Source organism: Nycticebus coucang, chromosome 11, assembly GCF_027406575.1.
Source record: "Nycticebus coucang isolate mNycCou1 chromosome 11, mNycCou1.pri, whole genome shotgun sequence".
Lineage (NCBI taxonomy): Eukaryota > Metazoa > Chordata > Mammalia > Primates > Lorisidae > Nycticebus > Nycticebus coucang.
In genome coordinates this window covers 94,977,839-94,991,420 of record NC_069790.1, presented here as the reverse complement: position 1 = coordinate 94,991,420, position 13,582 = coordinate 94,977,839, and the positions used below count along the sequence as shown (strand labels likewise).

The window sequence follows — 13,582 nt, the reverse complement described above, 5'->3', positions numbered from 1 at the left end:
TCACTTAATATAATGTCAGTTTAGATACAAAGTATATATTCTTGCCCAATGCATTACATATGGCGCTGCAATAACACGAAATACTACTGTGTGTGCATGTCTATATGTGTGTATTGTGTGTATGTTACATGTGTATACATGTACTCTTATGTAAACCATGTACATAACATTTATTTTGTTTCACAAATAACTGGAGGCAGCTGAGAATTTTTTCATGTCCTAAATAAAAAACTTCTGATTTGCATGGTGACTGTACATGTAATCGTAATGCTTTGAAACCAAAATTTGGTTAGGAATTTCTTATAAAAGGTCAACAAAAAGAAAAAAGCTTAAGTGTGTTTCTGTGTGATGAGATGCCATCCTATTTTGGTTTCCATGCTATACGACCCATGTGTCCTCATTATTCAAAAGCCTGTTTTAAGTGGGTACTACCTATGAATATTTCATAACCATTTTTACATCATCAGCATTATCACCCTACTGCCTGAAAATGTGTCCTGTGACTAATCAAAAATGATTAAATGATATTCTTCAGGAAGCTTGCTTTCAATGTCTTTGTAATTACTTTTAGTCATAAATGGAGACCCTGTTTAATTGTGACCTACAGAAAAACTAAAACCAAAACAAACAAACAAACAAAAAAATAAACTGTGTAAATGAGAGTTCAGATCTGCTTTTTTCCACTTAGACTATGTGATACAAAACAAAACACAGTGACTGAAGCAGCCACAGACATCTTGGCAGCATGGGAAGATGACGTCCAAATTCTGTCACATTGATTCCACAGTGGTTAGACAGGCACCACTGTAGAATGTTTGGCTGCTCCTGAGACTCACTGGGAGGTGCAGCTGTTACTCTCTCCTGGATAAAGTGACACACCAGCAGAAACAGAATCCCAATGAGATAGAAACAAATTCCTCTTTCCATCCAGCCTTCTCAAAAATAAAAACACTGCTAGAAAAGACCAAAATGTGGTGAGCAAAAGATCAAATCTGTTTTAGATACAACAATTGCTTTAGTTTCGTAAGACAGATTTTTTTCTCCTGCTTCACAAATGTCAGAAGAACTACTTAAAAAACCCATAGCATGTAGTTAATTCATTCCTTTATATCCAAGTATTTCTTGAATGTATTCACACAGAAATACACCAAAGAAAATGTTAAAGCTTTAGTTTACTAAAGTTGAATATCTGAAGTATCATACAGTAGACTTACATCCTCAGTATTATTTTTTGTTGATTAAAGCAATTTTTTTTTTTTTTTTTGAGATACAGAGTCTTACTTTGTTGCCCTCGGTAGAGTGCTGTGACATCACAGCTCACAGCAACCTCTTGAGCTTAGGCGATTCTTTTGCCTCAGCCTCCCAAGTAGCTGGGACTACAGACACCTGCCACCAACACACAGCTATTTTTTGTTGCAGTTTGGCGGGGGCTGGGTTTGAACTTACCACCCTCGGTATATGGGGCCTGCACCCTACTCACTGAGCCACAGGCGCCACCCAATTAATGCAATATTTTTAAACAGTGAATTTTAACCACAATTAAAAGAGCAAAATAGGAATCATAAAATTACATAGAATATTACAGTACAAATTAAATACATTACAGTTTAATTTATATAAAATATATCCTCTAGGGAATATGAGGTGAAGATTATAGCCCTAATTGTACAATCTTTCTTTCTTTCTTTCTTTCTTTCTTTCTTTCTTTCTTTCTTTCTTTCTTTCTTTCTTTCTTTCTTTCTTTCTTTCTTTCTTTCTTTCTTTCTCTTTCTTTCTCTCTCTCTCTCTCTCTCTCTCTCTCTCTTTCTTTCTTTCTTTCTCTCTCTCTCTTTTTCTTTCTTTCTTTTCTCTCTCTGTCTCTCTCTCTCTCCTTCCTTCCTTCCTTCCTTCCTTCCTTCCTTCCTTCCTTCCTTCCTTCCTTCCTTCTTTCTTTCTTTCTTTCTTTCGTTCTTTTGACAGTCTCAAGCTGTCTCCCTGGGTAGAGTACCATGGTGTCATAGCTCACAGCAACCTCTAACTCTTGGGCTCAAGCGGATCCTCTTGCCTCAGTTTTTCTATTTTAGTAGAGATGGGGGCTCACTTTTGCTCAGGCAGGTCTCAAACTCTTGAGCTCAAGCAATCCACCTGCCTCAGCCTCCCAGAGTGCTAGGATTACAGGCATGAGCCACTATGCCCAGCCTCCTTGTTTGTCTTTCAAAGGTAGATAATGTTGAATACATCATGAAAAATTTATAAACCAGTGCGTTATTACTATTCAAAGAATATAATAACTCTTAAATAAAAGTAAATATAAGAAGAATACATTGTTAAAATCTAACAATAATGAATCTAAATAATTACATTACAAAGATTACATAACTAACTCAGAAATTCAAAACTATTATTTTTTCTGATTATTTTTGTCTGGGCTTTGTATAATATTCACTCATTCAATATGTTGAACAAGTAATTATTGAACTCTCTTTATTCTCTAGGGAATGTGTCTGGCCCTGCGAAAGCACTGGAAAACAGAATAGACACAGCTGCTTCCCTCACAGAGCTTACGGTCTAATGAGGAAGGCGGATGGGAAGATAGGCACTTCTGACACAGCATGAGAAGTTCTGCACTTGGCCTCCCATCCAAGAGGAATTGATATCTCCACTGAGTCCCATAGTGTCAGAGGGAGAAGATCAGGTGATGAAGGGCAGAAAAAGCAGAAGAGTGTTTCAGGTGGAGGAAAAGGAAATGCCAAGACCCTGAGTGGGAGAAGCATGGTCTACTCTGCAGCAGTGGTTTCTAGCCATGGTGAGATTTCACCCATCAGAGGGGGAATGAAGACAGCATGGTAAGTCATTCAGTTTTAATGACTGAGTTTATGACCTTCTTATTTTCTGGCATTAAAATGACCCCTCTTCAATGAAATGACCATGATAGTAGACAGTGTTTTTTTTTAAATAGGTGATCTTATTTTTAAAATTGAAAAAGCAAAACTGGTATATAAAGCCTTTAAGTCTGGGAATCATTGTTTAAAGAATAAACTTCTAGAACATGTTTAATATGCTTGAAGGGAGGGGAGGAAAGGGAGACATCAAGAGATGAAGTGAAAGAGGAAGGCAGGAGTTAGACCATAAAGGGCCAGGAAAGAACACTGGACCTTAACCTAAGAGCAATGTTCATGACCTGAAGCAGGGTGGTGAGCCTCTGTCCACATGTGCAAAGCATCCTTCTGATGTGCTGGGTGTGGAGTGTGTGTGGGACAGGGCGAGACAGAGGCAGGAAGCCGGACGGGCAGCACTGTGTCATCCTAGAGAAAGGAGATAGCAGCCAGCCTTGGGGCCCAACCAGGGGTCACTGAGTAGAAGACTGCAGGAGATAATAGGATTTGCCATTGTAAGGAAAGTGGCACAGTCAAGGCTGTTGTCCAGGTTTTCTCCTCTGGAAACTGAATTGATCATTGTGCTAATTACTGAGCTAGAGAAGGCAAAAGAGAAAGCTTTTTCTGTGGACACAGGTAGTGAGTTCATTTGTGGACATGTTGAATCTGATGTGTCATTGTGTTCAAACATCTGTCAGGGTCGTCTGTCAATTGTCTGCATGGGTCTCAAGCACACGAGAGAAAGAGCTGAGCTTTGATATAAATTTTGCAGTCCCTGGCAAAATGATTGAAGTGTGGATGTGGATATAGAAGTGGATGAAATTTCCCAGAGAACAATGCATAAGCAGAAAAGTGGGCTTAAGATATATTAGTAAAGGACTGATCGGAGATGAGCAGAGAAGCCAGAGAGGAGGGGAGGAGGGTCAAGAGAACAAGATATTGTGAAAGGGAAAAGGGCGGAGACAACAATGTCAGATGCTGCAGGAAATGACTGGATGGGGGACTGAAAGATGCCCCTTGAATCAACAAAGATGTTGTCAGGGCCCCGGAGAATAACCACATGGGTGCAGATGCCAGATCCCAGTGTGTGAACCTGCAGGCAGGCAGAGCTCTCCTAAAACACAGTGTAGCCACAAAACACAGAGGGGAAATGGGCCAGCAACTGGCAAGAGATGTGAGTTTGAGAAAGGGGTTATTCATTTTTTAAACACAGAATCCTGATCATGGATATTGTGGGAGCCACTTGATAGGGACAGTTTGAAGGCTTATAGCAAAAGAATATAATCAATAGAAATTCAAATATAAAACACCAACAATCTTTAAAAAATGTAAAAGTCTTTGAAGAAATAAATCATGATGTTCCAATAGAACACCCAATCCACCTATGAAATTGTCAGTGGACTTAATACACTTAATGATCCGAAATGATTCCAAGAAATTCTTTGAAGAAATCACATTTTAAAATAGTTTTGAAAACTTGTTTTAAAATAAGTTATGGCAATTTTAGCTCTTGTCCATAGAGATCATATTCCTTAAATAATAGGTATCTTTGAATAGCTGGTGGTAGAGGAAGCTTCTTCATTGAGGCTGGCTGGCAGAGTCTCCGGAGTCCCATTAGTCTACGAATTTTTAACCGACACAAATGCTTTAATGAACAAGGATTCTCTAAAGTGAAGGGGGGGAAACAAGCAAAAATTAAAAAAAAAAAAATTAGTGGATTGACCTCTAAAATACAGACTGTTTTAGAATAACATGAACAATATGCTTCTGAAAAACATGTATGCACATTTTAGTAACTAATTTTAAGTGAAATTTAAATTGCAATTAAGTATTTTAGACCGTTTCTTTAGAACAGTGATTTTTCAACTCATGTGCCATGGCACACTGGTGTGCCATGAAAAGATCTTAGTTGTGCTGTGAAAAATTTTAAAGATCATTAAAGATCATTTAATGATTTATTTTCAAAAGAAGTTCAAAGCAAGGTATATTCTATTTTTTTTTTTTTGCTCTTTTTCGATCAACATAATTTAAGTGTGCTGTGGAAGTTTAACTATAACTAAGTTCAAGTGTGCCGTGAGATAAAAACGGTCAAAAAACACTGCTCTAGAATGTAAACTCCAGGAGGGCAGGGAGTTTGGCTCATAGTAGACAGATATTCAACTAGAATTTGTTCAGTGTAGTGCCCCAGCTACAGGTGGCTCAAGCAGGAGGGTCACTTGAGCCTAGGAGTTCTAGGCTGTTGTGTGTGCTGTGATTATTCCTACAAGTAGCCATCCAGCGTGTGCAATACAGGGTGGCCATAAAGTTCATGTGCAATTTAAAATAGTAAATTAAATAGTAAACAGAAAACAAAACAACAGCAAAAACAACTTTCTGATGAATAATTATCCAGGAAACATTGATGCAAGTGATTCTATCTCATCTGAGATTTAACCGGAGGTTTGTTTCCAGTGTCTAACAACAAAACATTTTATATTTTCAAACAAATATACTAATTTGAATATCTGTAGTCAATCTCTACTTTCAATTCTTATTTTATCTATGTTGCAATTATAATACTTATATATTATACCAGCACTATGAACTAATGGAAGGGCAGCGTAGCACCCAGGCTTGGATATAGATTCTGGACTCAGCTGGTTTGGATGAAAATCCTGACTCAGCCCATTAGTAACCATGTGACTATGGGCAAGTTACTTACCTCTGTGATTTTAGTGTTTGCATCTGTGAAATGTGATTACAATGGTATCTCCTGCCTAGGGTCATGTGAAGATTAAACAAATTAAGTCATATAAAGTATTAGGAAAGTGCTTGGCAAATTGTCACCATTAAATAAAGGTAAGTATCATTCAATTCAATTAATATATATGATCACATTTATATTACACTTGATATTACAAACATTCAAATTATCTTTTTAAAATTAAAAAAAAACCTAATGTGCATGATGCAATGGTACATTTCAAAACTATTAAGAAATGAGTATAATTGTGATGTATGTGTTACTTAGATCAATGTAAGCATTTCACATCATATATTGAAGCAGTACTCTGAACCCCATAAATGCATCAATGTACCAAGTTATGATTTAATAAAAAACAATTAAAAGAGAAAAATAACATAAAATAAAATCCAAACCTTAAAAAAAATTAAATGAAAACAATGTTTTCCAAGAATAATTAAGGCAACATTATTTATTTAGTTATTTATTTATTTTTTAAGAGACTCACTATGTTGTCCTCGGTAGAGTGCTGTGGCATCACAGCTCATAGCAACCTCCAGCTCTTGGGCTTAAGCAATTCTCTTCCCTCAGCCTCCCAAGTAGCTGGGACTAAAGGCACCTGATGCAATACCCAGCTATTTTTGTTGTTGTTGTTGCAGTTGTCATTTAGCTGGCCCGGGCTGTGTTTGAAGCATACATCTGGGTGTATGTGGCTGGTGCTACAACCACTGTGCTACAGGTGCCAAGCCAAGGCAACATTATGTTTTATTAATATTAAATCAGAACTGTGTACATTAATGCGATCATGGGGCACCATACACTGGTTTTATAGACCGTTTGACACATTTTCATCACGCTGGTTAACCTAGCCTTCCTGGCATTTTCTTAGTTATTGTGTTAAGACATTTACATTCTACATTTACTAAGTTTCATATATACCCTTGTAAGATGCACCGCAGGTGTAATCCCACCAATCACCCTCCCTCTGTCCACCTCGCTCCTGCCTCCCCTCCCTATCCCCCTTCCCCCTATTCTTAGGTTATAACTGGGTTATAGCTTTCATGTGAAAGCCATAAATTAGTTTCATAGTAGGGCTGAGTACATTGGATACTTTTTCTTATATTCTTGAGATACTTTACTAAGAAGAATATGTTCCAGCTCCATCCATGTAAACATGAAAGAGGTAAAGTCTCCATCTTTCTTTAAGGCTGCATAATATTCCATGGTGTACATATACCACAATTTATTAATCCATTCATGGATCGATGGGCATTTGGGCTTTTTCCATGGCTTTGCAATTATGAATTGGGCTGCAATAAACATTCTGGTACAAATATCTTTGTTATGATGTGATTTTTGGTTTTCTGGGTATATGCCTAGTAGAGGAATTATAGGAATGAATGGCAGATCTATTTTTAGATCTCTAAGTGTTCTCCAAACATCTTTCCAAAAGGAATGTATTAATTTGCATTCCCACCAGCAGTGTAGAAGTTTTCCCTTTTCTCCACATCCACGCCAACATCTCTGGTCTTGGGATTTTGTGATATGGGTTAATCTTACTAGAGTTAGATGATATCTCAAAGTAGTTTTGATTTGCATTTCTCTGATGATTAAAGGTGATGAGCATTTTTTCATATATCTGTAGTCTGTACGCCTGTCTTCTTCAGAGAAGTTTCTCTTCAAGTCCCTTGCCCAGCATGCGATGGGATCACTTGTTCTTTTCTTGCTTGTACGTTTGAGTTCTCTGTGGATTCTGGTTATTAAACCTTTGTTGGAGACATAACCTGCAAATATCGTCTCCCATTCTGATGGCTGTTTGCTTGCTTTACTTACTGTGTTCGTGGCTGTGCAGAAGCTTTTTAGTTTAATCAGGTCCCAGTAGTGTATTTTTGAAGCTGCTTCAATTGCCCAGGGGGTCCTCCTCATAAAATACTCACCCAGACCGATTTCTTCAAGGGTTTTCTCTGCACTCTCTTCTAGTATTTTATAGTTTCATGTCTTAAGTTTAAATCTTTAATCCAATGAGAATCTATCTTAGTTAATGGTGAAAGGTGTGGGTCCAGTTTCAGTCTTCTACAGGTTGCCAGCCAGTTCACCCAGCACCATTTGTTAAATAGGGAATCTTTTCCCCACTGAATGTTTTTAATTGGCTTGTCAAAGATCAAATAACGGTAAGTAGCTGGATTCATCTCTTGGTTCGCTATTCTGTTCCAGACATCTACTTTTCTGTTTTCGTGCCAATACCATGCTGTTTTGATCACTATTGATTTATAGTATAGTCTGAGGTCTGGTAGCATGATTCCTCCTGCTTTGTTTTTATTTCTGAGTAATGTCTTGGCTATTCGAGGTTTTTTCTGATTCCATATAAAACGAAGTATTGTTTTTTCAAGATCTTTAAAGTATGACAGTGGAGCTTTAATACGGATTGCATTAAAATTGTATATTGCTTTGGGTAGTATGGACATTTTAACAATTTTGATTATTCCCAGCCATGAGCATGGTATGTGTTTCCATTTGTTAACATTTTCAGCTATTTCTTTTCTTAGAATTTCATAGTTCTCTTTATATAGATCTTTCACGTCCTTTGTTAAACTCCCAAATATTTCATCTTCTTTGCCACTACTGTGAATGGGATAGAGTCCTTAACTGTTTTTTCAGCTTGACTATTGTTGGTATATATAAAGGCTACTGATTTATGAATGTTGATTTTGTAACCTGAGATGCTGCTGTATTCCTTCATCACTTCTAAGAGTTTTGTAGTAGAATCCCTGGTGTTTTCCAGATATACAATCATAGCATATGTGAAGAGCGAAAGTTTGATCTTTTCTGACCTATATGGATACCTATGGATACCCTTGATCGCCTTTTCTCCCCTAATTGCAGTGGCTAAAACTTCCATTACAATGTTAAAGAGCAGTGGAGACAATGGGCAGCCTTGTCTGGTTCCTGATCTGAGTGGAAATGATTTCAGTTTAACTCCCTTCAATACAATATTGGCTGTGGGTTTGCTGTAGATGGTCTCTATCAGTTTAAGAAATGTCCCCATTTTCTTAAGTGTTCTGATCATGAAGGGAGGCTGGATATTATCAAAAGCATTTTCCTGCATCAATTGAGAGAATCATATGATCTTTGCTTTTTAATTTGTTTATGTGCTGAATTATACTTATAGATTTATGTATATTGAACCAGCCTTGAGACCCTGGGATAAAACCAACTTGGTCATGAGTATAATTTGTTTGATGTGTTGCCGGATTCTGTTTGTTAGGATCTCGTTGAATATTTTTGCATCTATATTCATTAGTGATATTGGTCTATAATTTTCTTTTCTTGGGTCTTTTCCTGGTTTGGGAATCAGGGTGATGTTTGCTTCATAGAACGTGTTAGGTAGTCTTCCTTCTTATTCTACATTTTGGAACAGGTTGAGTAATATAGGTACTAATTCCTCTTTAAAGGTTTGGCAGAATTCTGACGTGAAGCCATCTGTTCCCGGGCTTTTCTTTTTGGTTTTGTATGGTTGATGCTATTTCAGAACTTGATATGGGCCTGTTCAACATTTCCACTTGATTCTGGTTAAGTCTTTGAAGGTGACGTGCTTCCAAGTATTGGTCAGTTTCCTTCAGATTGTCATATTTCAGAGAATAAAGTTTCTTGTAATATTCATTAAGAATTTTTTGAATTTCTGAGGAGTCTGTTGTGATTTCGTCTTTGTCATTTCTGATTGATGAGATTAGAGATTTTGCTCTTTTTTTCCTGGTTAGGTTAGCCAAAGGCTTATCTATTTTAATAATCTTTTCAAAAAATCAACTTTTTGATTTATAGATCTGTTGTATAATTCTTTTGTTTTCAATTTCATTTAATTCTGCTCTAATTTTGGTTATTTTCTTCTACTGGGTTTGGGGTTGGAATGTTCTTCCTTTTCCAGTTGCTTTAGATGTCCCATTAAGTTGTTAACTTCCTCTCTTTCCATTCTTTTGAGGAAGGTTTGCAGTGCTATAAATTTCCCTCTTAGGACTGCCTTTGCGGTATCCCAGAGGTTCTGATAATTCGTGTCTTCATTGTTGTTTTGTTCCAAAAATTCGGCAATTTCCTTCTTAATCTCATCTCTGACCCAACTATCATTCAGCATATGGTTATTTAACTTCCATGTTTTTGTATGAGTATGCAGATTCCTGTTGTTACTGTGTTCAACTTTTATTCCATGGTGGTCCGAGAAGATGCAAGGAATAATTTCTATTCCTTTAAATTTACTGAGGTAGACTTGTGACCTAAGGTGAGATCGATTTTGGAGTATGTTCTGTGAGAAGTATGTGTATTCAGTTTTTTTTGGGATGAAATGTTCTGTAGATGTCTGCTAAATCCAAATGTTGGATGGTTAGGTTTAAATCTAAAATTTCTTTGCTCAGCTTCTTATTGGAGGATTGACCCAACACTGCTAAAGGAGTGTTGAAATCGCCGACTATTATGGAGCTGGAGGAAATCAAGTTGCTCATGTCTGTTAGAGTTTCTCTTATAAATTGAGGTGCATTCTGGTTGGGTGCATAGATATTAATAATTGAAATCTCATCATATTGAGTATTACCCTTAACAAATATGAAGTGACCATCCTTATTCTTCCTTACTTTTGTTGGTGTAAAGTCTATTGTATGTGCAAATAGAATTGCAATACCTGCTTTTTTCTGATTACCATTTGCCTGAAATATGGATGACCATCCTTTCACCCTGAGTCTATATTTGTCTTTTAAGGTAAGATCTGACTCTTGTATGCAACAAATATTTGGCCTGAGTTTTTGTATCCAGTCAGCTAACCTGTGCCTCTTTAGAGGACAGTTTAAGCCATTCACATTAATGGAGAATATTGATAAGTCTGGTAAAATTTGGGGTATCAAGTTTTTCGAAAGTCCAGTGGACATTTTTAATCCTTTCGCCACTGTGGAAATTGGAGTTTGATCAAAAGTTTCTGAGGAGTTTTCTTTTGTGGTAGAGGATTGGGCTGGTCATTATGGAGGATAGCTCTGAAAATATCCTGAAGAGCTGGTTTGGTCATGGCAAATTTCTTCAACATATGAATGTCATTAAAGTATTTAATTTCTCCATCATAAATGAAACTCAGTTTAGCTGGATACAGGATCGGGGTTGAAAGTTATTTTGCTTTAGGAGATTAAAAGTCGATGACCACCCTCTTCTGGCTTGAAATGTTTCAGCAGAGAGATCTGCAGTCATTCTAATATTCTTCCCTTTGTAAGTAATGGATTTCTTACATCCGGCTGCTTTCAGAATGTTCTCCTTCATATTAACTTTAGTGAAGTTATTTATGATATACCTTGGAGGATGTCTTATTCTGTTTGAGTCGTGCTTGGGTTCTCAAACTGTCTGCTATCTGAATTTCAGAATCTCTTGGCATGTCTGGAAAATTCTCTTTCATAATTTCATGGAGAAGGGCCTCTGTGCCTTGCGAGGCCACTTCATCACTTTCAGGGATTCCAATGAGGTGGATAGTAGCCTTTTTCGAATTATCCCAGAGCTCTCTGAGAGAATGATCCATTTTTGCTCTCCATTTCTCTTCCTCTTTGAGAGTTTGTGAGCGTTCAAAGGCTTTGTCTTCAATGTCAGAAATCTTTTCCTCTGCTTGCTCCACTCTGTTACTGAGGGATTCTACTGTATTTTTCAGATCTTTGAGGGCTGTAAATTCTTGCTTCAGTGCATCAAAATCTTTGGTGGTTTTGCCTTTAAATTCTTTAAATTCTTGAGACAACTTTTCAATTTCTCCTTGAATTTCTAATTTCAACTTTTGAATTGCTGCTCGAATTTCTAATTTCAAATTTTCCTCCCTTTTATTAATCTTGTTTGCAATCCAAATTCTGAATTCGATTTCTGACATCTTGGCCAGCTGTTTATGAATGGGAGCTTCAGTTACATCTGCCATATCTTTCCTTTGGGGGGGGGGGGTTGATCTATTCTGCTTATTCATGTTACCAGAGTTTTTCCACTCATTCCGCCCCATGATTGTTTTACACCATTTTATTTTTCCCCTGGAGCTTTGTCGAGGACCTGTATAGTGCTATGGCCTGAGAAACTGGGGACCTGTTTGGTGTGGTAGGGCTATATGGTTCTGTCTTGTTTTCAGCTGGTCTCTGTTCGACTGTAGTAAAACAGTTATTCTGGGTTGAAGTCTCAGCTGTGGAGAAATACCAGCAATTAAGTCCCCCACCCCCCACAGGCGATAATTGGAAAAGGAAAATCAAACCTTCCTACAACCACATACCCAGGGCACCACCTGAATAGTCCTAGTGTGATTGGCTCAGTTCAAAAGGTCCAAATCAATTGTCTCAGTCATCCCCTGTCTCAGGTGGGAGAGTTTAAAAGGTCTCTTGCAACTGGATCGCAGGGGTCTGGTGACTACTCAGATAGGGCTTGCTCCAGTGCTCCATGGAGTCAGGAGGACCTGCCCAGCAAATAGATCAGTCTGGGAAGGTTGATGTCTCCTTCCTCACCTTGCACCTCTGTCACAACCAGTCACTGATAGTTCTGCAGGGCTTTGACCCAGTTGCCTATAGTGAACAAATACTCCAGGGGGTTGCACCTGCCTGAATCACAAGGAAATCTATTTCTGCTCAGCCAGGCCACTGCGCTCTGCCTCTATCTGGCAGGGGGAGGTGAGGCCTGACAGCCTCAGGCATTTGATGAAGGTTGGAGGGTGTTCATTCAGTTCCAGCCCCGCTCCTGATTGATGTTACTGACAGAACAGAACAGAACAACTTTGCAGGAATTTGTTTCTGTTCCTGCTAAATTCCCCTGCAGAAGACAAGCTGTTTTGAGTTCTCAGAGCCTACGCCTCAGGCCCTGTCTTTGCTCCTGCAGGTTTGTTTTCGATTACCTGTCAGTTCTAGCCTCCTGTCTTCCTTTGTCTATAGGCTGACGATCCCCTGAGGGCCGGGTGCGTCTTAGGCAGTAAAGCAGTCTTCTGGGTCAGCCCCGCCCTGGGAACTTCCCGGCTCTGTGCATGTGTTTCTAGTCACTGTGTTCCACCCAGGGCGGTACCGCCTCAGGCAAACCTTTTACTCTGGGGCCTGCGTTTCCGTCCCAGATCTGTTTTGTGGTGATTGCCACCTGAGTAGATGCCCAGCCTACTCTGGTTCCCCAGGGAGACAGAGAGTGTGGCTTCAGAATATCTGTGAATGAGCCCTATTGTTGCCAAAAGATGGCTGCTGCTCTGCGCCTTGGGACACCGCCACTCCAGTGTGGATCCCTTTCAGCCAACCGTCCTCTCCTCACTCCCATGCCCCAGAGTCAGCACTGACCAGCTTCAGTTTATGCCCTGTCCACACCCCTAGAGAAATCACCCAAGAATCTGGACTCCTGAGGAACAGGCCTCCAGACCTCTGAGTGAGAGTAGAGGAAAATGCTGGAAGCTCAGAGTTGCAGGTGGAGAATATATACAGTTTTATACAGTTTTATGCATGGCAGGAGAACACCGTGGCACCCTAGTAGGGGAGGTAGGTCCAGGTTTCACAGGGTCTCTCCCGTGGAGTGTAGTTGGAGGACCTTTGAACTCTGCTCGTTTGTTTGTGGGGCACTCTGAGCCATTCTCATGGGGGAGGGGACTCCCGTCCACTTGGTGATGGATTTTGTACCTTTTGTTCTTATCCTTGGGGTCGCAGCTCACCTCAGCAGGGTTGATGTGTGTTCTTCAACCTTCTCTCTTGGTGCAGCTCTAATCCACCAGGTTACTTGCTAAATTTCTGTCCTTTAACTCTCCTTCTGGACGGGAGCCTCTGTGGAAAGCTGGCTTCAGTCAGCCATCTTGCCAAGGCAACATTATTATTACCAAAATAGGTAGGAAAAAAAATTCACCTTTAAAAAAAAAATAGTATTTTATTTTTTTCCCCTAACAAAGACTCTGTCATACATGTACCTAGAGGAATCCTGACATGCTCACAGCAATAAACTGGCTTCCAATCTGGTTGGCAATGTTGGAAACAACAAAAAACCTCCCGGTTTTATTCGT

At 39.0% G+C, this 13,582-nt stretch overlaps 1 protein-coding gene across 1 annotated transcript in view; it reads right to left on the bottom strand.

The window, feature by feature from the left end:
- Window positions 1–1,934: 1,934 nt before the first annotated feature.
- The window catches only part of ASB15 (ankyrin repeat and SOCS box containing 15), a 55,873-nt gene continuing 44,225 nt past the window's right edge, over window positions 1,935–13,582 (bottom strand). Inside the window, exon 11 of the mRNA XM_053553654.1 lies at window positions 1,935–4,520. Within this exon, the coding sequence (XP_053409629.1) occupies window positions 4,348–4,520 (173 nt within the window). The 3' untranslated portion in view covers window positions 1,935–4,347. The remainder of the gene's footprint in view (window positions 4,521–13,582) is intronic.